Below are 24,261 nucleotides of genomic sequence, written 5' to 3'. Positions count from 1 at the left end.
ATAATTGAATGAGTTTACAGCCTAACAGTTCAAACATTAAATTTACTCAGCCTTCAGTCTCCAGGCAGCGAACAGGTACACTGAAGACAAATCCAATCATGTCTGATTACAAATGTTAAGGGAAACGTGACAGCAAGCAGGGCCTGTGCTGCCATCAGGTGACTCTCTTCCTAGAATGGCTTCATGAGCAGTAAACCGACACCCAACCAGCATGAGTGGCCCTCAGGGCGACTCCAAGTCCAGCTCAGCCAGTTTTCTTTAAAGAGGCAGAAAGTATGTCACAAAATGTTACTTTGAGTGGACACATTCACATCTAAGCTGCTTGTTTTTCTTAAACAGGAAACTCCAAATGATGTCATCACAGATTTATCTCTCTACACTGATTCACCTCAAACTGACTTCTTCAAACTCACTTTAAGGTGAATACTAAAAATACCAAACTGTGCATTTAGACTCAGGGTGACTGCAAAATCAGCCTGGTCTTATCTTTAATAGAAATTAATGGTTTGATAAGATAAATTGAATAATGTTTATTGCCTTTACTCTGGGGGAAATTTAATCATCTATAGAGCAGAATATAACCCGGCTGCAGCGATTCTGACAAACACCATAAAATCAAGAGTCATTTTTAGATGTCTGGACGTTTTCCTTTAATTGATCTTTCTTGAACCATCCTGTCCATAACCAAACACAGCTACCACATAACTGTCATTAAAACACTGATTACAGTAAAATAAATTATACCGACACTGTTCCGGCCTGTGAAACCAGGTAAATAACATCCTTCCATCCCTCCAGATGATGCCAGATAGTTCCCTATTTTATACAGTCTCTCCACACTATTAGGCATGGTGATTGTATACCAGCTGATTTCACACTGTACCTCTGCATATTGGTGGTTTTCAAGGCATCAATATAAGCCCACAATTCCTGGCTGTAAGGAGGCAGATAAATGCGTCGCCTTTAGAGTTTTAAAAGCTTGTAAGGAGTCTGACAGCTCAGAGGGGCTTCAGGAGTGTCCACTAAAGTGGTATCGCCAAATTCAGTATTTAAAAACAAAACAAGAACTTAAAGTACAAGTTTCCATCTCACTGTGCAAAGTTCAGACACTCCGCGTGGTCTGAACACTGAGGGCAGATTATTCAGGATCAGCAAGTTTAACCACCAACACTCCACACAGGCTTCTCTGCTGCATCACTCATGAAGCTGATATCAATTTCTGAGGACTTGTTTTAAAAAAATGAAGTTGACTGTGATAGCTCTGCTAGCAGAAAGTACCAGACACATGTCATGAAAAAGAATGAGCGATGACCCACCATCACCAGCGATTTTTAAATGTGAATAGTTTGTACTAATACGGACTCAATGAAAACAGGACTGAGGCTTTATGTTTGGTCACTTGAACTGCTCAAAGCTCATCTGACCTTAAAAAGGAAGTGATACTTGCAGCAAACACCAGCCCGAAAAAATAAGCTAACCATTTGTCCAAATGACTAAACATAAAGTCACATTTAATGTGTATTGGCAGAAAAAAAAAAAAAAAAAACACTAAAATAACATTAAATATTTAGATCTTTATGGTGTCTTCACGACGTTGCTGATTTGAGGTATGCAATGAGATCCTGGCGCTCTCCCTTCTTTTTGATGCCAGCAAAGATCATTTTGGTTCCAGGAATGTACTTCTTGGGGTTCTCCAGGTACTCCATCAAGGTGTCCTCACTCCAAATGATACCTGAGGGAAATAAAAGGTCACTGATGAGTGAAGCAGGAGGGACACCAAATATCAGTGCCTGAAGCTTCAATGGTGGCTTTAAAGGTCCCACATCAGTCAAAGTGTTGAGTTTGTTTAGAAGCTAAATTTAAACTGTGAGCTGCCATTCCTGTAGTTCTTCATTAGAGAAGCTTCTTGTGACTACAAACATGCTCATGTCAAAAATCACACTGATGGATAATAAAGGAAACTTTAAAGGTCTCTGTCCATTTTATTTTTGTCCTTGAAACACCCATGACCTTTTAAGAGTACTTCACTCAAGCATTTAGTGTTGCTAGGTTACAAGAACAGCTACCTTTATCACATCTGCCATTATCTAGACCGATACTGCAAACCTGCCCCTTCTTGAGTTTGATGGGAGGAGAAAATTACAGAAGGAAAAGCTGCAGTGGGGCAGGTTTGCACCGAGGACTTTGAGCACCGTCGACCCCCAGCTTCAACAGATTTATACAGAAATCAGATGCTGAGAGTGCAGAAGACGAGTCTTTAAGCCTGTGTGCACAGTGAAGGAGTGTCACCTTTTATGAAACCTAAACTGGCCGTTTCATTTGTAAGATGTAAATAAGTTCAAGTAATCTAACACATTACATTCAGCTGTTGCGCACTGCATAACACACACAGCACGGCTTCTTCTGAGTCTAATTCTGCTTCAAACATGTAGGCCAAAAGTGACCACAGTGAAGCCCGTCAGAAGGCCGAATCCCATAATTACTCTTGCTCCTCAGTTTTGATCAGGGGGATCCAAGGCAGCAGCAAGAAATACACAGCAGTCCTCCAGAAAGGGCCACGGGCAGCAGCAGATCATTTTATTAAAAGGCAGTTCAACCATAAACAAAGCAGAGGTACACCAGCGGGCACAACAAACGATTTGTGTGTAATTTGAGCTGGGAACTTGCGAGATTCAAACATGAAAAAAAAAGGGGGGGGGGGGGGGGGGGGGGGGGGGGGGCATAATATGGGATCTTTAAAGCCTGAAATAACAAAAAGCTAAGTTAGTGTAAATGCAGACACTTAAATGGGAAGATTTTGTTTTATATGTGTCTAAAAGAAAGTAAAAATATATCCTTAGCTTCTGAGATATTGATACAAAATATAGAAATCAAGTCTTTAATGACTTCTTAATTAAAAAGATTAAAGTTTCTGAACAGAGAGAGACTTAGATTTAGATCATATTCATCTACCTACACCTGCTTCACACTCATTCAGCTGAGGCTGTTTCTGAGTCTGTAATAATTTATAATTACTACAGAAAAGCATTTTAAGATGCTTTGTACATGTCAGACAATGACAGTCTCCCCTCTTTGGTCATCAATATAGAATCCAAGGTTATTCGTAGTCTCCACAAAGACCCAGTGAACTGACCTTTGCTCTTGTTGGCATCTGTGTAAGAGAAGCCTTCGGCCTGTCCGGTCTTGCGTCCAATCAGACCCCAGAGGTTGGGGCCCACCTTGTGCTTGCCACCCTGCTCTACTGTGTGGCACTGAGCACACTTCTGGACAAAAACCTTCTTTCCCTTTTCAGCGTCTCCCATAATCAGCTGAAGAAACAAGGCAGGCAGGACAGAGAGAAAGAAGAGTCAGAAATGCAGTTTATAAAAAAAAAAAAAATCATGCACTACAGAATTATAAGCAGTAACTAAGCGTAATATTAGCTCTTTAAATACACCTGCCCGTCTTCTATTCATAGACCAGTTAGGAAGCTCCATCTGACCCCAGCGCCATCTTGTGAAGGTCATTTAAGGAGACAGTTCGTAACTTTTACCATCTCTTATCTTCGGCCTGTCTTTACAACGCTGTCAGACAAGTCATGACATTTCCCTGTGCGCTGGCACCATGCCGAGATTACCCGGAAAGCCGACGAAAAGCGGCTCAGGGAGCCGAAACCACGCCGCCCTTCACACACGTCGGCCTATCCGCGGAGGGCCTCAGCTCGGGTTACTCCAGGCAGACGGGCTGCCAGGTTTGGCGAGTGAATGAGGACCGTTTTAATGGTATACCGCCACGAGGGCGAGGATTTACGGAGGGAAGCTAAGGTTAATGTGCTTAGCGGAAAATGTGCTGTAATTATAAGAGCACCTACAGCAGAGGACCGGTCGGTGCTTCTGCTGTGACTGAGTTTCGTGATTAAAAATGCCGGTCCATTATCAGTGGGGGAAACATTTTAGCGTAACACCACCAATCTTAATGTGACCCCGGTCTCCAAAAATCCTTCTACTGCCTTTTTTTCTCCAATTAAAACTACTAAAACATGACGGTGCCTTTTCCCATTCTAGTTCTTAGGAATCGAACCGCTCCGCATACACGTTACAATAAAAGGAGGGTTAGCTAACATGGCGGGTTAACTGCATCCTCCTCACGTAGCATCAAGGACACGCACTCTTTACCAGCGCGTATATGCAGTTTAAGTAGCATTTAAGCCAGCATTTGATGTTTCGCATCAATGACTTTGAGCTCAGCTTTGCCAGGCCAGCCTGCTAGCAGTGGGGTAAGCCGGGTATGCGTCGCCCACCGAGGCGGTCAAGGATGCTTCAATGTCGGCCGAAGATTGCACTTAAAGCTGCTGTGTTGGCCAGATCATTTCCCTAAAAACATGAGATCCAGTAAAAATACTTATAACGTTTACATCCCGTTTAATTATTGCCGTATTATTCTTCCTTAACGGACTTTACGCGAACAGAGCTCAGCGGGGCGACTCTTCAACATCCGCCCTATCGTTCGCTGCCATTGTGGCTCATTTCCTGTTACTTTGCTCCTTATTTTGAATAATAACGCCAAAGACTCGATTCCCATATAAAGTATAAAATGTTACCTTTTGATGAAAAGATGCCGGGTTAAAAACACTTTACAGCAGATGAACGGCTGCTTCTGCCTCGGCCGACTAGCGGTTAGTGACGAACGCAAAGAAGGTCACTTCACTTTTCAGGCACCGGCTTTCGACGTCATCACAGCAACCACGTGCCGCGAGATTACCGCCCAACCATTACGTGACGCTTCCGTGATGTTCCCTTAACATTGTCATATCATCCTTTTAAATGCAGAAGTCCTTTATTTTTTGACTGCAGAAGTCCAAAATATAAAACATTTACAACGCTGCCGGTTTGGTTGTGCGTCTGATACGGGAGGTGGCAAGGCTGAAAGGAAGGAAGCGAAAATTGAGTTTTGGTACAGACCCCTCATCCTGTCGCATTCCCTCCAGAGCAATTATGGAGCAATGTGAACCTGATGACTATGGTGGCAACCGAAAGCACTCTACGTCCAACTTAGTAACCAAAGATACAGGTTTAATTTAACAAAACAAAACAAAGTTTGTTGGTTATTATTGATACACCAATTTTAATGCCACCCAGTGACTATTATACTCTTATATATACTTCCATAAGCTAATTAAGAAATGTGTACGTACTATAAAAATAAAATAACAGTGGATAAATAAAAGGAATGTGTCTTATGCATTGCCTCTAATTTTTTCCTATTTTTCCATTTTTCTTTCTGCTGATCAGCACCCTCCTTACGGTACCCTGTACATTTGTAAACCCAAAATAAACTCTCACCCGCAAAAATATATACATAAATCCAAACCGAGAGTCTGTGGGTTTAAATTATATTTCTATTTAAAATTTAAAAAAACAGAAGAAACTGAAAAAAGCTAAAGTGGCGGGCTGTAAGCTGTTTCTGAAGGTGACCCTGTGTGTCCTCAGAATAAAAGACTCAAATTAATCGTTAACAAAGAAACAGAGTGGGCAAAATTCACAACACAAACTGTAACACTGATATCACTGATATATTCATTTGTCCTCAGAAGTGTCATTCAGCAACTGATCTGTAAACACACACACACACACACACACACACACACACACACACACACACACACACACACACGTGTGCGCAAACTACTTTACTTTTGAAAGAGCACCTGTTTTATTTAAAAATCATGGGCAGACATTATAATACACCACTACCACTTTTATGATGGACTGTAACTGTCCTAAACAGAGAGAGAGAGAGAGAGAGATCAGGTAACTATTTCACAGGTGATCTTTGGTGTTGTCTAAGTGTGTATTTCAGTGTCAGCTATTTATAGAACATGAGTAATAGCATTAGTAAAAACAGAGTCCCATTAATTAACATGTTAGTTACAAAACCTCTGCAGCATCTTGTCGTAACAGGGGCGTTTCGTAACGAGTGCATTTACCTCTCCCGTGCTGTAGAGGGCAGTAAACACAAGTATCATCAGCTCCGTTGGTACTTTATAACTGTGGGGATTTCCACAACTATCTTACTACAGTACCTCATTGCCAACGAACAAGGTAGGTGCAAGTAATTCGCGGTCAAAATATTTCAAGATTTTAAAAAAGCAATAATAAACAAAAGGAAATATTTAATCACGCGTCTTATGCGCATTCTCTGCTCACGATTCTATTTCTTGGCTCAATCGAAATAATCTTAATTAACAAACTAATTTTGCCAGTTTATTTTGTCAAACCACTTATAACGCCTTACTAACAGCAGCCGTCATGAGTTGACAGTAGACATTCCGCGGAGCACTTGAAGGCAGCACCAACAGCAGCTAGCAACAGTGTTGTTCACAGGAAAGCGAAGATGGACGAGTATCCCTCCAAGCAGGTGCCCGAAAATCTCGACGACCCTCCCAACAGCCGGCTTTTCGTGGTCACGAGTCGGTGCATCACTGAAGATGAGCTGCGCGACAGCTTCTCCGTGTTTGGGGACATTCAGGGAGTCTGGGTTGTCAAAGACAAGCAGACAAAAGAGTCCAAAGGCATCGCCTACATAAAGTTTGCTAAGTCCTCTCAGGCCTGCTTGGCCATGGAGGACATGCACGGCAAAGTGCTGGTGGAAGGGACCAAACCTATTAAGGTAAGGCTTCCAAATAGCTGATAGTTTGTGAGCTCCGGTTCAAACAGTCGGTTCATGATGTATTGCTAGCATGCTAAGGGGCGTGATCGTTAGCAGCTGTCAGGTCATAAACTACAGTCTCACTCCTGTGTGGAAATGCTGTTAACTATTATACGTATCCGGAACTGACCGGGCAAAAAGATTCATCATGTCTAGGGATAAATGTTATTCTTAGCTTTACAAGAAATAACTCTTTTAATTGAGATACCTCTTTAAAAACATAATTTATGGATGTCCTCTTTTATTTTAAGGCAGCATCTGTGACCTTTTGTTTGCAATTGTTGGTTCTTCAGGTGTTTATAGCCCAGTCACGGTCGTCAACGAGACACAGAGATGTTGAGGATGAGGAGTTGACCAGGATCTTTGTCATGATCCCCAAAACGTTCTCAGAAGAGGACCTGAAAGAAACATTCAAAGTAACTCTAAGTACTTCTTATTTTGTGCTTTTCCAGTTCTTTGTTGTGACTGTGTTTTATTGTGTCTAATTCAAATTATCAAAATGAGTTAGGGTTTCCAAAATATTAACTGGGAATTATTGAGTGGGATAAATGTAGGTTGTTATTAGGGATGCACCGATCTATTGGCTGTGTTTCCTGCATGCAAAACATTTTGGTGCTCGTCCAAAGAGATTTTGGCCGTCCACCAAAGAAACTGCACTAGGACTTTGATGAAGGTATTTGAAATTTTAAGTTTACTTAAGTTTAAAATCCATTTTTGTCTATCAGATGGCCAGAAAAATAACAGGACCACACGTAATCTAATGTTACCTAAGGTAAAAAAGAAAAAAGACTGTGGGTGTAAAAAAAAAATCAGTATTGGTCTTGTTGATTGATGTCAGTGTCCAGTATTTCTCTATTTTATCTGTGTTGTGCTTGCTAATGTTCAAAGTTACTAGATATAATGAAGATGTCTGTATTACCTTTGCGGAAAGGTGTTGTAAATAACAACAACAAAATTTCACAATTGGTGCATCCCATTCATCCCATCCATTCATCAAGTGGGTACTCCACCCTTTTCCTGCTGAGACCCACAGCCTCAGACTTGGAGTTGCCTATCACAGCTGCTTCACATGTATCTGTAAAAATAAAGTATCTCCAAGTATGGTTAATGTTTGTTACTATGGTATATACATGTGTTATAAATGATGATCTTTTAGGCCACCTCGTTTCAGGCTCTCTGAAACCTGCTGGTGCTCCTAAACGCTCTACTGGCTACAACTGTCATCTCCTCCAACCTTTCGTGTGCAAAGACATGAAATAATATGTAATCAGATTCCAGAAGGAAAGACTAACTCTTTTTATCCTTTTCTCTTGCCTCTGTTTTCTGTCCTTCAGGAGTATGGGGATATTGAGTATTGTGTGATCATCAAAAATAAGTTCACAGGAGAAAGTAAAGGCCTCGGCTACGTGAGATACTACAAACCCTCCCAAGCTGCCCTCGCCATAGAGATCTGTGACAAAGGTAAGACTGTCAAATTATTTTAATTGTTCATTAATCCTTGTAGAAGTGTGTATTGATGTTTAATATGATATTTAATATCTGGAGCATTTACTGGACAATGGTTTCTAACTTCTGTTAAGACTTGTTGAAGAAGATGTTTGTGACTTAAAACTGTGGCAATGATGTTATTAGCCTACAGGGCCATCCTGGCTGAACCTCGAAGCAAATCAGCATCAACAGAAGATTACAGCTCCGGGGGCGCAGCCAGAAGCGATTATGCTAGCGGCCCCGAATCCATGAACCAGTACGCGTTCCCAGCGGGTAAGAGTTTCTCTGTCATCAAAATTCAGTACCATAGGTGGGAATAAGGTTAAAGTCTTAGTTGCAGTCTGTCTTGTTACTGACCCTGGTGTCCTTCTCTCCTGTATAGCTGACCCTGGGAACTACACAGTCATAGATTACCGTAGCGGTGAATTCACGCGCAGTCTCATGATGTCCACACGGGCTGCACTCACTCAGGAGCAGATCTTTGCTCTGTTTGACATTATTCCCGGCATGGAGTACTGTGAGCTGCAGAGGGATTCCTACGGAATGAGCAAAGGTTAACAGTTCTTTTTTTTTTTTGTACAGCTCCAACATGTTATACTAGCCATAACACTCTACATCAGCTCTTTGTGATGGTGAGGAGAAAAAAAACATTTAACATGAAGAAGCTTCAGCAGAACAAGGCTCAGGGAGGACACCTGTCCAGCTTGACTTGTTGGGCCAAAGAATCAATAAACAGTGATCAGTGTTTTGGGGACAGTAACCTCAGATCAGCATATTACAGAACTTAGAGCCACAGATATGTGTTTAACCATCCACAGATGTGACTAGTTTTTAATCATAAATGTCTTCTTAGATATTCTAAAAGATATTCAATTTGGAATGACATGAAATAGATAAATTATATTTGAGAATCTGGATATTAATGGGAATGATTGTTACCTTATAGGTGTTTATGTCAGCTGTCAATTTAAAGTTAGTGTTTAAATCTCACCACTAGATGTCAGTAGATTGCAGATTGGAGTCAACTGAGTTCTGTTTTCTTAGCCCTCTCAAGTAAACTGCATAATCTTATCTACGGTGGCTGCTGTAGGACAAACATATTTTAGCCAGCCAAGAGAGATCAAACACATTCAATTTAGACTGTACCCCATAATGGCTGCGTCCAACCCCAAATAAAACATTTCTGGACACCCTATATTTTAATATATTTGAATAATATCAACACTTAGCAATAAATCGGGAATAAAATATTTTTTGGCATTTTACAAGTCACCTCAAAAACTTTGGCCACCGTTCATCTGTAGTGATAAAATAGCAAAGTGACTCTGGACCGGATCGGCCCCGGAGCCTTCCGCTATCTGGGGACGCTTTTAGTCCACTATTTACCTCAGCTGTTAATGTGCTGGATGAGACGTGTTCACATCTATTTACTCTGAGGGAGACTGTAAAACTTTGTGAAAGGAGTCCAACAGGGGTCGATGAGTCAGTGAAGCTCACTTCTGTCCGATGACTGATGCTGAGGTGAGTTGTTGAGGATATGCTGAACGTTTCTGCCGGGGAGCGCCTCTGTTAGCTGCTGTTAGCCGGCGTTAGTGAAACTTTCTTTGAAGTGGATATGACAGCTAACATCTAACTTCTCTGATGCTTAAGTGAATGAACTGAATGAAGGGGACCCCTTCTTAGATGATAAAACGTAGGTATGATGCTTCATATCTTGAGTCTGAAGGTGCAGACACGAAATGAAATTTTCCTCCGCAGCACGCGAACACCTACAACTTCTCCTCCACCTTTGGTGTACTACACATGTGGCCGGCCTCTAGGCACATGCATGAAATGCGATTAGGCCGAACGGTGATGTCCATCTCAGACACTGTATTCATGGTGGTGGGGTAACATAGCCTGCTTCACAAACTCACACCCACTCCTATGTATTTTTAATGGATTCATTTTAAGTTTATGAGAATCTATCAATTTGTTTGGGGTCATAATTACACACTAGTCTGTGTATATTTATGAGTAAAATATTATTATTTTTTTTTTCTATTAAGTAGTCTCAAAAAACCGACTGAAGGCACTCTTAAAGAGTAAAAAGAAAACACTCCACACTTGGTTTGCTGCAGTTTGCAGTCCACGCTGTCTGTGAATGCTGATGTGGTCCACTCCATTCTGATGACTGAAATTTTCCACTTAAGCCTTTTCTTTGCTGTGTGCCACCTGCCTGCAGGTCATGCTTTGATTCGCTACAGCAATCTTGGGTCAGCACTTTACGCCAGGGAGAAGCTAAATGGCTTTGAATATCCACCTGGCAACAGACTGGCTGTAAATTTTGTTGACGACGGCGAGGACCGCAGCAGGTACATGCATGCATAACTACACAACAGTATATGCTTAACTTTGAGCGTGCAGAAGGGTCAGAAGTTACTGGAGGCTCGGAGAAGAAACATCCTTTAAAGTTAATATATCCATAAATTAAAACACAGGGACCGAAATGCCACTGATAATTAACTGTGACCTTGTGTGCGTGCCTTCTTGGCCACGTTTTATTTGTTGTTAAATATTCATGGGTGACTGTTGTCCCCTGTGGGTCGCAGTGACCGGGCAGTTGTTTTCCAGAGTGCTGTGACAGCCTTTTTATATATTTGGTCTCAAGGCGTAAAAGCTGTTGGCACCACACAGTTACAGTATTCATGAATCCCACCTTCACCCCCAACCCACAGGAACCACTGTATTAACAAAGAATTGAATTACCAGTGAAAGCAGTCAGAGGAGTAGGCTGCAGTGACAGATCGAGTCCCAGCATGTAGTACATGTTAAAAAAGTCTGTAAAGGTAAAAATGACCATTATGAATATTTAGGATACAAAACAAGGAGACAATGTGAATCTCTTAGCTTGTAGTTATTAACATTATATTTCTTCACAGAGAAGTATAAGAACGAAACTTAAAATGATATGTGGAAGGTAATCGCCTGCAACATGGGTCTAATGAACTTGGCAAGATGCTCATCTGTTATTCCCTCGTTATTTCTCATTATGTTATGCCCGTTATTTCTTTGGTCTCAGCGCCTCTGACTGTGCGATGTAAGACCATGGGTTTAAAGCCACAGCCAGAATTTGAAAGTGTCTCAGGAAAGGAGGCATCAGTACAGCACAGCACAGGAAGAAGCACAGAAGACCCATCAGAGATTAAGAGTAGCATCCATGATAACAGGCAGTGTTTTAAACATAGTTGTCACACGTATTTTTTAACACTGCTCCCTGGTGACAGTACACAGGTATAACATGTAGCTCTACGAGCTAGCAGTGCACTACTAGAAACAGCCTGTGTGTTTGTTCTTGTGTGTAGTCCCGTAGGTCGGATGGCCATGCAGTTTGTTGCGGCTCAGATGATGTCGGCGGTCTGGAATGGACCGTCCACCAGCCAAATGATGAAACCTGTGAGTCATTAATTCCACACCTGATTTACAAAGTGGTGTCAGACTTGTTACTCTGCACACTTTTCTTACATTTCAGGTATTTTTTTGAGCCGTGACAATAATAAATAAATTAAAAAAAACCCTGTAAGAAATATTTTAGTTCTTATCTTTAAAAATCTTTATTCACTTAAAGATTAAATGTTGTTTGACAGATCTGACCTAGCAGCTAGTGTTCTCATAGATATACAATGTCTGACACTAAGTTTTGTGTAATTATAATTATTGATCCTATTTGTCCTTTCTTTGTGTGGACCAGGGCTTTTCCGTTGTCTCGTCAATTTCCCGAATTCAGACCGCCGCGAGCCTGCCGCCGCCGAAGAAGCTGGCTCCGCCTGACAGTAAAACCAAAGAGCGGCTGTTTGTTGTGTTCAGCCCCTCCCCGCTGCCCCCCGATGTGTTGGAGGATGTTTTCTGGTAATTGTCCTGTGGTCTGACTCAATCCCAACATTTTCAGAAAATGCCCATGAGTTAAATACAACATGCTGTCAGAAAATCATAAGAATAGTGGTCCATTAACGGGAGGGTCAAAAGTCCGCTTGATTACAATTCTTGGCTCAATCAGTGCAAACTGCTGTGGATGAAAACATCAGGCTAAGTGCTTTTAAATGACAGTGTAATGCTGCAGTTAAACCAGACAGCCAGTATTAGCAAATGTTCCTGCTTTACAATGACATGTTATTTGTTCCACTCTGTCTTCCTGTGTCTGTCTTGCTAGTCGTTTCGGTTCCCTTATCGAAGTCCATTTGGTTCCAGGGAGGAAAGTCGGATACATGAAGTATGCAGATAAACAGGTAAAGCTCAGAGGTGATTGAGGATAAGCTTGTAGATTTTATTAATGAAGGAACTGAATGTAAATAAACTGCACTTCAAGCTCTTCTTCGTCTGTATGTTCATCGCTGTCAGTGTGCGGACGAGGCCATGGCAGTGCTGCACGGTCGCGTCGTTAATGGAGTAAAGATGAAGGTGATGCTGGCTGATCCTCCCAGAGAGGAATCTCACAAACGGCCTCGTACCTACTGAGGCCAGAAACCAGCGGTAAGTGTGCAGTCTTGTGCTGCAGGGCCACCAGTAGGTGTAATATTCTCTACACTGTACACATAATCTATCTAAAGTCTGTTTACATGTTTGTTTAAGAAAATAACAGAGACCCTGCCGACGAGAAGCAGTAGGAAGTGTTGTCTTTAACGCAACGGCAGTGAATGTATGTTCCAGTGGCAGATGCTTCAGGGAGACCACAGGGAGACCACGGAGTTTTATTGACAAACATCAATAAAAGAGCAAGAATAAAGCATATAAACAAAATAGATAAGATATAAACAAAATAAATTAACTGTAAGGTCAGTATCAGTGTGAGGGGATGACTTGAAGTCCTCTGGGGCTACAAACTTAAGGTGGTGGGAAAAAGTGTCCCTGTGAACGTACAGGCTCTTGGACCTCTACGCCACGGTTCAGGGTCTGTTCAAAGACAAGAAAAGCTCAGCATGTTAGCAGCTCCTCAGCAACAAATGAGCAGTGCGGCTACATCAGTTCACATGATGGCTCTGATGGCTGATCCAGCAGGTGTGTTCATGGAATAAACCTGACCTATAGTTAATCCAAGATGTAGTAATGCGAGCTGAAACACTACGGGGCACCAATCATATGTGTAATTGCTGCTCCAATAGCAGTTTCACGGTGTAGGTTACAGATAGATGTTTAAAGAAATAAAAGAGAAGAAAAAAAGGGCAGCTCGCAGTACTCTGTCAGAATGACGGTCAGTAAAGGAAAAAAAAAACATGAAAGTGACGTATTCAGAAGTTTTTGCTTCATCTGATGAAAAAAAAAAAAGATTAACGTTACTGCCGTGTGTGATAAAGAAGAGCATTTACTGCTGTGTTACAGGCTTTTAAAGCCGGACTATAGTGCATCATTTTGATTTTTTTTTTTTTTTTTTTTTAGAGTTAACATTTTAATTTTGGTGCAGGAAACATCCAGTTTTGCAAAACTGAAGAATATCGTAGCTGCTGAAGTGAAACACAGTTTTAAAACAACAAAAACAAGCCAAGATATTAAGAGTTAAGTATTTAGTAGTAAATGTGCTGGTTTTACTTGAAGCGTTGCACCGGTACTCTGCTTCCATTACAGGGTGTTAGTTTAGATCTGTAATGTTACTCTGCAGTGAAGATGCTTTATGTGCAAGCGTTAATAAGCCGTGTGGGAGCTCCTTCACCTCAGCCACCTGTGCGCTCCTGTGCAGCTCTCTCCTCGTTTGTGATGAAAGCGACAGTCTGAAAAGATGTCGAGTTTCTGATGAGTTGTTTCTCTTCCTGTGAATAACACTGCAGCTTCTTGTTCCCTAGGCGACTGTTGTCATGACACAATAACACCTGACCTGACAGACCGACCGACATCAAGACCTTCTCCCGACCTCTGACACGACCTTTGACACCTGTCTGACCTTAATTCTGGTCAGTGACCTTGCAGCGACTCACTGATAGGACATAACAATGTTATAGCGCTAACATTGTCTTAATCACGAGCAGTCTGTGAATAGCAACATGTGTAGTGTGTGGTCAGTGTTGTGCTTTCATGCTTTCTAAGTGCAGAATTTCAGCCTCGACGCTGCTCTTTGACTTAATGACAGATTATTTACCAAACGCTGAAGTTGGAAATCTCTTGGTTCAGGCAGCGTGCAGCATTTTCTTTATGAAAAGCTGCAGGCAGGCAGCTGCGCTTCACTGATAAGCTATGAAAAACAGGATTTATGAAGCTGGATGTGGACAGTTGTGTAGTTCAGTTCTGGTCCTTATTTGTTCGATGCTCTGTAGTCTCATACTGGGCTCAGTTAATTTGAATGACTGTGAACTTTTTTTTTGTCTCAATAAAAACAAAAGTTAAACACCTTATTCTGTCTCATCTCTTCTTTTACAGCAGATTAACTGAACAGTTGATCAAATCAGTTAACAAAGCATTAAGTTTATTTTTTTCTGTTACACTAGCTGGCTTATTAAATTAAAACAGGAAACTGTGGTAATAAATTGATTGAATTTTATGTGCGATGACCCCAGGACCATGTGGGCACCAGCTGTTTGTCCTGTAGGTGCTGATCAGAGGGATGCTAGCTGCAGTCTCTCTGTGACGCTCTGCACAAGAGGATGGGAGGGGACAACAATCAGTGGAAGGTATGATTTACCTGTGGGTGTTAAAGAGAGACAAAAGATATGGCCTCAAGCAGCTGGGTTTTAGGTTTGTGCTGTTTAAGCAACATCTGGGCCTTCATCCAAAAAGAGGCGGACACTGGATGTACAGCAATTTTATTTAATTAGGAGGCAACTCATGAGAACATTATTTACAATACCAGGCTGGCACTGGGCACACAGCCGGTTTCATAGATCGGGGGTCTGACATTTAAGAAGCTAGGTCTGGACTTTTCCTTCGAAAAATTATACAAGAAACAAAATAGATTTTTCAGCAGAGCTGAGACTTCAGCTAAAAGAAATAATGGATCTGTTGAAGGGAAAACAATCTCTACTTAATGAAAGTGCATCTTCAAACTAAAGCTTTTTGGCATGAGAGCAGCTGAATTGCTTCTGTTCACCTTCCAATTTGTGTAACTCGGCTCTGAAAAATGATCTGAGCCGCTGAAGTCTGTCTTCATAACACAGTCTAACAGGTACAGCTCTTTCATTTTAAATCCAATACACTCCTCAAATCAATATACTCAATATTTCACTGATCAAGGAGAGAAACATTTGAGGCCTAATTTATCAAAAATGTCAGTGTATGCCAGCAAGTTTGTCGAGCAACAAAAAGTGCACAACCACAGTCGAGTTGTCCTTCAGTGGAGACGTGAAGTTGGCCCTGCTGTGGAAATTTGGACACCCAGAGGACTGAATGATGCGAGGTGAAAACAGAGAGGGCAGAGACAGGCAGTGATGTCATGATATAATCAGGCTTTATTACTCGAGTCTCTGAAACTTAAAATCATTCAAACGTCTGGTCTCTTTGATGTTTAGCTCCATGCATCCATCAGTCCATCCCTTTGTCGCTTAGTCCATCCTGACTTCTACCTCCTGCCCCCCCCTCCTCATCCTCAGTCTTCCAGCACCAGTGTGTTGAGTTCCTCATCGAGCTCCTCCAGATCTTCTCCTGTGAACAGGTTTTCATCAACCGGTACTTCCTCCTCCTCCTCCTCCTCCTCCTCCTCTTCTTCTTCATCCTCCCCTCCTCCATCCTCCCCGCCTCCCTCTGCCCCCGAAAGCCCGTTGGCATCGGCGCCGCCACAGGCTCCATTGAGCTGTTCCTCTGCAGGAAGGAGGAGGGGAAAAAATGTTAATCACACCGCTGCGCTCATTAGTTTCTGGACAAGTTTTGAAGAAATTAAATAAGTTACAAAAAGTTAGTAAGCATGACCAGCATGCTTTTTCTTACCGTTGTCTGATAGCGTCATCTCCGTCTTATTCCTAGAGGTGAACCGGTCCGTGGATGCTACAGTAATGCCTGTGTTATCGACCTCTTGTGGAACAAAACGGGATAAGTCTATGTCCTGGATGTCTGTAGTATCAATCTGAAAATTTTAAATAAGAAACATCCAGTTTAGGCAAGAGTGTGACAAAGAAAATCTGAAAAAGTGGGAAATGTAAATGTTTAGAAAATTCTAGTGTCCAAATAAAACTGCAAGAAAAAAAAAAAAAGGTTAACACACAATTCTGCTTTTTGCTAGTGTCCCTGTCACTACCGATAGAAAACAGCATCTGCACCCCATTCAGGGTGCACAGGTAGTCTAACTGTCCCAAAAAAAATGTGCCATCTCTCCCGGCACACCCCCCAGAGCCTGGAGGAGTTACCAGGAGATGGACTGTTACAGGAGGAGAGCTGGACAGGGCCAGAGAAGGGCATCAATTTAGAATCTGTGACTGGCTCACCCTCATCGCTGGCAAGAAGGGTCAATTATCATGTAGCATAGTTTTTCACTCTTGGCCTCACATTTGAATACTTTTTTCCCCTGATATATTTCAGCACTGCCCGACAACAACAACCTCACGGAGAAACTGAAATAAGTCGCTTGAAATGGGAACAACAGGCTGCATGCCAACATCAAAACATTTATATTTAACACCAACAACACAAACTATAGCAGACACCAAACACAGGTTATTGTGCTGGGACGTCTCATTTCCAGTGCGAGACCCACAGAGCTGAAATCAATCTAAACTCAAAGACAAAAAAGACTGCAGGAGGTTTGTGTCTACTCTAAAACAGCCTCTTCTAAGCTGCCAACAAATTATTGTTGCATTGTGTAATTGTCGGAAATGTCATAATTACCTCTTCCTCCTCATCTTCATCCTCTTCATTGGCGTATCTAGTGTCGTCGGCTTCAGCGTCGTCATCATCGACCAGCTCTGGCCGGAACTCGAACACCTCACGGCCGCTTATCTGCACATCATTTAATATAAATCACTTTCAGACACTTTTGCTTCTGCATCGATGTCAAAGCGAAATCTCACAGCAGCTGCACTCACCACTAGCGATTTGCCAGCCTTAAAGTCAGCTTTCTTCTTCTCCATCTCCTCCCTTGCTTTGTCCACCTGTTAAACAACAGCATCAAATACATCCTGATCAACAATTTTTGACAAAGCTTCAACGATTTGAGTCACTGGAGTCACCAGAAGTCTTTAATAATAGTAGGACACTTAAATTCAGACACGACTGGTGCTGCTCTGACAAAGTGATGCTACTAAAATGTTTAAATGTGTTCCAACCTTCTCCTGCCTTTTCCTTTTCTTCCAAGCCAGGAAAGTCTCCAGAGTGATCCGAGTGACGTTTGAACCCAGAGCCGCACGCTGGAGAGAAAAAGAGGGAAATCTCAGTTTGCTGCGTTAAATTAATCATACGGAGAAGATCCAGATCATCTGAAACGGTACGTACTCTGGTCTGTTGGGACTGAACTTTTTGAAACTTATTTTAAAAAGAAATCATAACAGACTCTGATGCATGTTGTTCATTAAGGTGAGAGCGGACGCTTCACACCCAGCTTGGACTGGGTGGAGCTGCTGTTACCAACAAAATTACCAGTACAATATACCAGTTACCAGAAGATGTTCATACTCAAAGCAGGAGACATGAATGTTGGCAGAAGTTTCAAACACAGTCAACCTAACTTGCTGAGTTCAGATGATATTTAATAGCTGAGCTCTGATACAGAAACTGCTATAAAGTTTAAAAAAAAAAAATGAAGTGATGTCTGCGACCTGGTGTCAATTAGTTTGGAGCAAACTGAGGAAAAGTGGTGGGTTCTTAGTAAGTCTGCTCATCTAGCTGCAAAAAATACAATGGACCAATCCCAGAAAGTTATTTTCTCACTCTTAAAGTAACACCAGCAATTATATGACCAATGACAATTTGGTCTATGGGAACATATCGACCAGCAATCAACCAGCAGACCCTGAGACTACTGCTCTCCTACTGACCTGCCCATTTGTAGCTGGAGTTGAGGCTCCGACTAAAAGCTACTTGCATTTAATCATTTTTGCATTTTGTGTCAGAAAGAGTTTCATAGCTATTTGGTTTGGTGCATAAGTCTGTGCACCAGCCTTATGTAGATATGGGAGAAAAGTGCAAAGCGCTCTACAGTAAAGATAATTTGAACATCAGCAATGCAGTGACAGCAGCCTCACTTTCATGCCTTTCAGCCCATCTCATTCAAGACAGCCTACGCTGCTGTTACTCACCCCAAAGGCTCCCTAAAGAGTGCTGTTGTAGTTATCCTCACCTCGCTCTCTATCAGTTCCTCCAACGAGATCTCTTCCTCGATCTCCTCCTTCTTTTTGTCTTTTTTCAGTACAAAACCGGGAGGCAGAGCATGCCGGTACATGCAACTGTCGCCCCCTGCTGGGCATACCCAGAACCAGCCGTACTTGTTGTTCTCTATGGCCTCCAAGAAGTACTTACACACCTGCAGATAAACAACGGGAGTAAGCGACAGTAAAGCAGACAACATCTTGTATTATTAGTGGAATTATCTCATTGAACTGTTGGTTGGACATTGCACATATGAACTTTTTCACCCAGTGCAGCCAATCCAGACATCACGTGACTGTATAGACACTCACGCGATCTCCAGGCGTTGTTAGTTTGTGTAGGTGTGGCGGGAGCCGAGGAGGGCTTTAGTGCTAAACTCGTCCGACTTATGCAATCACATTTATTTGGAAATTTATTGCAATGGGACCACATTTTTCATCTGAGGTAGGCGAAGATCCGACTTGTATGATCAGATTTAGGTGATGATTTTTATTGGAATTAACGTTAGGAATAATCGGGACCTGCAGAAGCCATCCGACGAGAGCAAAAATCTGATTTGTGTGACTTTGACTTTTACTGTATTTACAAACTACATTAACTGTTTCCCAAACTCGTTTTCCCTTATTTTTGTTTTTTCCTGCCTCATCCTTATCCATCTGTTTTATCACCATCAAACACCCTGAATTCCTGTATTTCACCTTACCACATAATTAAGTCTGTCTCCCAGACTGTTAAACTCTTATTTAAACCACCTGATGAAAACACAGATGGCCAGCATACATCTAGCTCTTCTTTCCTGCCTCATCTTTATTCACAAATCATTTTTCATAAGAACAAACTTACAATTTGTGTTTTGGCTTTCTTCTTCTCAGCCTCTCCGTGTTTTTTGTTGACGACTTCCTCTAGTTTCTTCTCATCCCAGTTCTCCATAGTGTCTGAAAGGAGCACGTCCCACATTTGGGAAAATAATTAAGTCATCAAAAACAAACAACAAAGTACAACCACACAAAATGTTTCATTGGAATACATGCAACTTTTTAAAATTTCCTGATTTCCTAATTTAGGGGTTACGCATTCAAATCACTAAAATGCCTAACAATAGCAAGACGTAGCAGAACTGAGTTAATTTCCACAGAAATAAAATCATGGCATCAGATCTGGAACAAAAAAGCTTTGTTGACCTGTTCCACTGGTGATTCTTTTCTGGTGGAAATGAGTGGAACTGGTTCTAGACTAAGCACTGCAGTGGAAGGAGACTGTAAGATAACTTCCGCAACAGCTAAAATATTGTTAGTAGTGTTTATATTATACATATGTATAACAAACAGGACTCTTATTACACATGCATCCAACAACATTAAAACCAAAATGATGAAGCGTATCAGTGAGTGTGTTTTAAGTATTAACACAGTAGCAGCGGCGCTGACTGATCGCTCGGTGTGAGTATTTGTGGAAGTCTTTCAGCCGAGTAGCCTGACAGCTAACGGGTCACCTCGTCACGTATATCAGGTTTATTTCACACCAATCACTCTCAGGCCATCTGTGACTGACACATTCACAGTTACTATTGAAGAAAGCAGCTTGTTTGCTGCATTTAGTACTTTACATTTTGTCAATAGATGAAAACAGCAATTTTAAACAAAGTAATTTTTATTCAAGTTTCTGCTTTGCAAATTTTTATTCAGCAAGTACTTACGCTAATAAATAATAGAGCAATATCATCAGCCCCCCCCCCCCAAGTAAAGGCAATGAAGGTGATAAAGATTGGGCTACTTTAATTCAGTGTTTACCACTCAAATTCCTAAAGTAACCAATTCCAGTTATCAGTGGTTAAAATGAACTTAACATTAGGTTTTATAAGCACTACAGGGAAAAACACCGACTCTATTGTGTTCAGAAATTAAGAATCAACAAAGCAGCCAGAAAGGAGGCTTAAGACTCATATAATCGTAACTAAACACCAATCAGTTCCCAAAGCTGTTCACACTGTTAGCAGATGGCTGCCTTTTCAATTTATTGAATAGACGATGATGACAAACATTAGATTCCCTAAGAGAAATCACGATGCACATGTTGACATCACTCAGCAATAGACAGCATTTCAATATATACAGATTAACTGTGATGTGTACCAACCTTTCTCCAGGTCTTCATCTCTTTCATCCACATAGACGCTCTTCTTCTCACATTTCCTCTCCATGGATAGATCATGGCTGAACTTGCACTTGTCTCCTTTAGTACACTGGCCCTGCTTAAAGAACGCACACAGCACTGACTTTGGATCAACGCCTGCAGAGAAAAAGAAAAAAAAAAGACAACAGCTTCATCATTTTTTCTTCTTAAATTTAACAAACACACACATTAGCAAACATCTGCCATTATTTTCACACAGTAAGTGCTAAATCTGCCGTGTCTTTCGCACACTGTGTGTTGGTTACCTTTGCTGACTTTCTGAGCAGCAACTACAGGTTTAAAAAGCTCATTGAGTTCATCCAGCTCTTTCTTCTTATCAGCCTTCTTATTGGCCTTGTCTGCCTCTGCCTGGGCAATCTAAACACAACAAATGAAGCTACATTTAAAGATGATCTGATCCAATCAAATTACTTAGGAAAAATTTAAGGAAGTACAGTGAGCAAAAGTGAGACGAGAGTGTTTGTCTCGAGGGTTCAAGATAAAAAAGGATGAAGGATGGAACAAATACATAAGATAAGAACAGCCCGCTAACCTGTCTGGCACTTTGTTGTCCATATTTGACTTGCTGAGTAACATTCTTGATGTACTTCTGCTGCTTGGCCCCTTTTTTGTTCTTCAAACCAAATGTCTTATCCTACAAAAAAACATGTTTAATAATTGTCAATTTCACAATGTACTTCCAAAAACATACCCTGAGTATCATATTATTACAAATCAGCAAAAAGCAGTGTATAAGTGGAAATCTACATGAGGCAGCACAGTGCCTGAATACTCCTATAATCACTCACACTCTCATATGCATACTACGTGCTTAAATTAAGAAAATATTTGCTCTTCAATCTAAAATGAAAACAGACCACCTGCATTGAATTTCCTTTTTACAGGAGCATCTACAAACAAATGTAAATTATGCAAAACCCTCAACATAAGACACTTTGAAAAGGTTAAAAAAAACTTCTTGCATTACACTGGATGATGTCAGGAAGGGAAACATCTGAAACCAAGTCCCAAGCTGTGGGACATCACAACACATCCACAATAGAAGATGGTTCCCTCTACGGTGGTACCCATGCCTAGTTAAGTGTGCTAGTCTGGTGAAAGCTGTAAAGTTTCAAGATTGCTGAGGTAATGAGTGTATGGATTATTTTTGTTCATGATGTACTGACTAGGTCTGTGGCAAACCTTTTTTCCATGTTTTTCATTATTCATCTCATTAAAAGAGGAAACTAAGGTATGAACTGAGCCATCAATTTCTGAGTTTTGGTACATGTCACGTTGATGTTGCTTCTTTCTTTCGTATTCCTCTTACACCACATCACAAATCATCACACAACCTGACATGCATCAAAACTGAGATCATACAGCCTCGGTTCACACTGCAATACAGATTTTAGTAGGCTGATTATACACATTGTGACCTCTAAGTTTGTGGTTTTCTTTGGTTCTATTAACACCAACGTGAAGGCAGCGGTTTGTGATTTCAGAGAAACCGAAATTTGTATCAGCAGCTGACCGAGTCTGTGAAGATAAAGACTATCCAGAAGGAACTGACCATAAATGTGTGGCTAATTCATCAAACACTAACACACTTGTACAAAATCTGTCATGTTGCTATGATAAAATTAACTCACTAAATGTTATTATCCTGGGTAATTTTCACAGCGGTTAAAACTGAAGGATATTGCAGGCCTTCTGCAACACTGCACTCCTCTATGTCTAAATGTTTTATAACGTCACTACGTTGCCTGCAGCTCTCATCCCAGGTTTAATCTTTATTTAGTCCAAGTTCAGTCTTTATTAAAAACCCACAGGACCAATTTGTACTCCATCAGGTTTCAGTTTTAGCAAGTGTTTTAATAGTTACTTCAACTACAAAAGTCAGTTATCACAACATTACCTATTGTAAAATCTGCAACTCTGTCTGATGTCAAGCATACAGTTATATCACCTTCATATTAAAAACTTCAAGCACAATCTGAGCTGACAAACCACTGCTGTGCTCCCACTGAGCTGTCCTTTACAATTTACTTGAGGACAACTTCCTGCTGCTAAACTTAACCGCTATAGAGAACAGGCAAGCGACGGTAAAATGCTGTTCAGCGCTATAACACGAAGTGTTCTAGCAGACAAAAACACGCAAACTGAGTTTGTAATGACACATTTTTGGCCCGTTTGCCACATCAGTGAAACAGCTTCAAATCTGTTCCCTCAGCAGTCCTGAGGCCGATCAGAAGCAGGCCGGTTACACTGCGCCTTCGTGCCCGTCTGTGTTTTAAACTATGAAGCACACCATATAAAACACTACATAAGCTTCGTGGAAAGGTTTTTAATTTTAACGCTAGGCTTCAATGAGGGATATGAACCTTAAGGACACAACTGTGGGCACTTGTTGGAGCGGCACGGCCCTGATAGCAGCTTGACAGCCTCAGTTAGCTGCATGGTTTCTTTGAGACAGCTAACTAGCGTTAGGTTTAACTATAGATGAGGGAGCCATTATTTGAATACTAGTAACTAAGTCAAAAATAAGAACTGACCGGTTAGAAAGCACTGACAACTGTCCAGAGACCAGAATAACTTTAGCATTCACCTGTCAGCACTTGCATTGGCCTCGGTTAGCAGTCTGCTAGCTTATCAGCTAACACTTAACAGCGACACGCTAACTCGTGTAATTTTACCTCAATGATCTTTTCCTTTTTCTTCTCCTGAGTTTTTTTATTTCCCGTGGGCGGGACGGGTTTCTTCGGAGGCATGTTGGCTCAGGTACAGCTATGAACAAAACGCGTGAAGCGGTCTAATTTTTTTTTTTATTAATATGGTGGTTTTGTAGGGAAGTCAGCTCCACATTACCCGGTTGTTGCTAGCACGGCACGGCGCCTTCTAGGCCACATGTGAGTTGTTGATGTTCTATGGCGTCATCACGCACTCCGAAAGGTATGACGGGTACTGTAGTCTACAGAAAAATGAAGAAAAGGTAGAGTTTGGATGGATGGATGGAGTTCCTTTCTTGGTAAAACCAACCATTATTATTATTATTATTATTATTATTACACTGATAATATTTTGTAGACTAAATCTGATAAAACACATAAATCTCAGACATATTAGTAATTTAAATATTTAATTGAATAAATAAATATAGTCATAAAAGGAACTTCAATAATAATAAGAGAGATGATAAGTGTGCAGTAATATGGTTTCATGCCAAGAAACAACATTACATCTGTAATGTTGTTTCTTGTTAATTAGGCCCCTTCCTGTTTGCAGTGGTGATGGACTGGTTGACAGTTTAGGTCAGGCAGGAGTCTACATGGACAATGATGTTTGCAGACAACATTATGATCTGTAGTGAGAGTAGGGAGCAGGTGGAAGAGAACCTGTAGAGGTGGAGGTATGCTCTGGCGAGAAGAGCCAGTAGAAGCAGGCAGAATACATGTGTGCGATAAAGACACACACATGTAAGACTGACTCAGGTATGACAGTGAAGCTGCACGGAGCAGAGGCAGTGAAGGCAGACATGTTTAAATACCTGGGGTCAGAGGTGATTTGTGACAAAAGCAGAGCAGCCAAAAGAAGGAAAATAAGATTCTATTTATTTCTTTATTTTATCTTTGTTTAAGACCGGTAGGAGACACACGGCTT

At 41.3% G+C, this 24,261-nt stretch overlaps 3 protein-coding genes across 5 annotated transcripts; 1 reads left to right on the top strand and 2 right to left on the bottom strand.

The window, feature by feature from the left end:
- Positions 1–622: 622 nt before the first annotated feature.
- Positions 623–4,716, bottom strand: LOC115793217 (cytochrome c). Its single transcript, XM_030748100.1, has 3 exons — positions 4,580–4,716; positions 3,134–3,308; positions 623–1,732 (listed from the first exon to the last, which is right to left on the bottom strand). The coding sequence occupies exons 2-3, from the start codon at positions 3,300–3,302 to the stop codon at positions 1,587–1,589; spliced, it is 315 nt and encodes a 104-aa protein (XP_030603960.1). The 5' UTR covers positions 3,303–3,308; positions 4,580–4,716; the 3' UTR covers positions 623–1,586.
- Positions 4,717–6,027: 1,311 nt separating this feature from the next.
- On the top strand, positions 6,028–12,990 carry rbm45 (RNA binding motif protein 45). Of its 3 annotated transcripts, none has more exons than XM_030747370.1 (12): positions 6,028–6,080; positions 6,363–6,648; positions 6,981–7,103; positions 8,022–8,148; positions 8,320–8,448; positions 8,558–8,728; positions 10,400–10,529; positions 11,520–11,610; positions 11,906–12,063; positions 12,365–12,440; positions 12,553–12,684; positions 12,784–12,990. In XM_030747370.1, exons 2-11 carry the CDS (start codon positions 6,373–6,375, stop codon positions 12,667–12,669), a joined length of 1,398 nt encoding a protein of 465 aa, XP_030603230.1. In that variant the 5' UTR covers positions 6,028–6,080; positions 6,363–6,372; the 3' UTR covers positions 12,670–12,684; positions 12,784–12,990. The 3 variants fall into 3 exon arrangements, with proteins under 3 accessions (XP_030603230.1, XP_030603228.1, XP_030603227.1); XM_030747368.1 differs by having other exon boundaries at positions 6,032–6,080; positions 6,280–6,648; XM_030747367.1 differs by lacking the exon at positions 6,028–6,080 and having other exon boundaries at positions 6,127–6,648.
- A 1,936-nt stretch (positions 12,991–14,926) lies between these two features.
- On the bottom strand, positions 14,927–23,497 carry zc3h15 (zinc finger CCCH-type containing 15). The gene is made up of 11 exons (XM_030747903.1): positions 23,298–23,497; positions 21,155–21,256; positions 20,868–20,979; positions 20,566–20,718; positions 19,273–19,364; positions 18,401–18,583; positions 17,391–17,471; positions 17,151–17,216; positions 16,954–17,064; positions 16,060–16,195; positions 14,927–15,933 (listed from the first exon to the last, which is right to left on the bottom strand). The coding sequence occupies exons 1-11, from the start codon at positions 23,370–23,372 to the stop codon at positions 15,722–15,724; spliced, it is 1,323 nt and encodes a 440-aa protein (XP_030603763.1). The 5' UTR covers positions 23,373–23,497; the 3' UTR covers positions 14,927–15,721.
- Between the last annotated feature and the right edge of the window lie 764 nt (positions 23,498–24,261).

The sequence above is a fragment of the Archocentrus centrarchus genome, chromosome 15 (genome assembly GCF_007364275.1).
Source record: "Archocentrus centrarchus isolate MPI-CPG fArcCen1 chromosome 15, fArcCen1, whole genome shotgun sequence".
NCBI classification, from domain to species: Eukaryota; Metazoa; Chordata; class Actinopteri; order Cichliformes; family Cichlidae; genus Archocentrus; species Archocentrus centrarchus.
This window is presented reverse-complemented; position numbering and strand designations above follow the sequence as displayed.

Coding starts and splice junctions, on each gene's coding strand:
- LOC115793217 (XM_030748100.1), bottom strand. CDS start 3,302: ATGGGAGACGCTGAAAAGGGAAAGAAGGTTTTTGTCCAGAAGTGTGCT. Junction 1,733..3,133: donor AGATGCCAACAAGAGCAAAG/GTCAGTTCACTG, acceptor TATTTCCCTCAG/GTATCATTTGGAGTGAGGAC.
- zc3h15 (XM_030747903.1), bottom strand. CDS start 23,372: ATGCCTCCGAAGAAACCCGTCCCGCCCACGGGAAATAAAAAAACTCAG. Junction 21,257..23,297: donor AAAAGGAAAAGATCATTGAG/GTAAAATTACAC, acceptor GTTTTTTTGTAG/GATAAGACATTTGGTTTGAA. Junction 15,934..16,059: donor GATGACGCTATCAGACAACG/GTAAGAAAAAGC, acceptor TCCTTCCTGCAG/AGGAACAGCTCAATGGAGCC.
- rbm45 (XM_030747370.1), top strand. CDS start 6,373: ATGGACGAGTATCCCTCCAAGCAGGTGCCCGAAAATCTCGACGACCCT. Junction 10,530..11,519: donor GACGGCGAGGACCGCAGCAG/GTACATGCATGC, acceptor TCTTGTGTGTAG/TCCCGTAGGTCGGATGGCCA. Junction 12,441..12,552: donor TGAAGTATGCAGATAAACAG/GTAAAGCTCAGA, acceptor CATCGCTGTCAG/TGTGCGGACGAGGCCATGGC.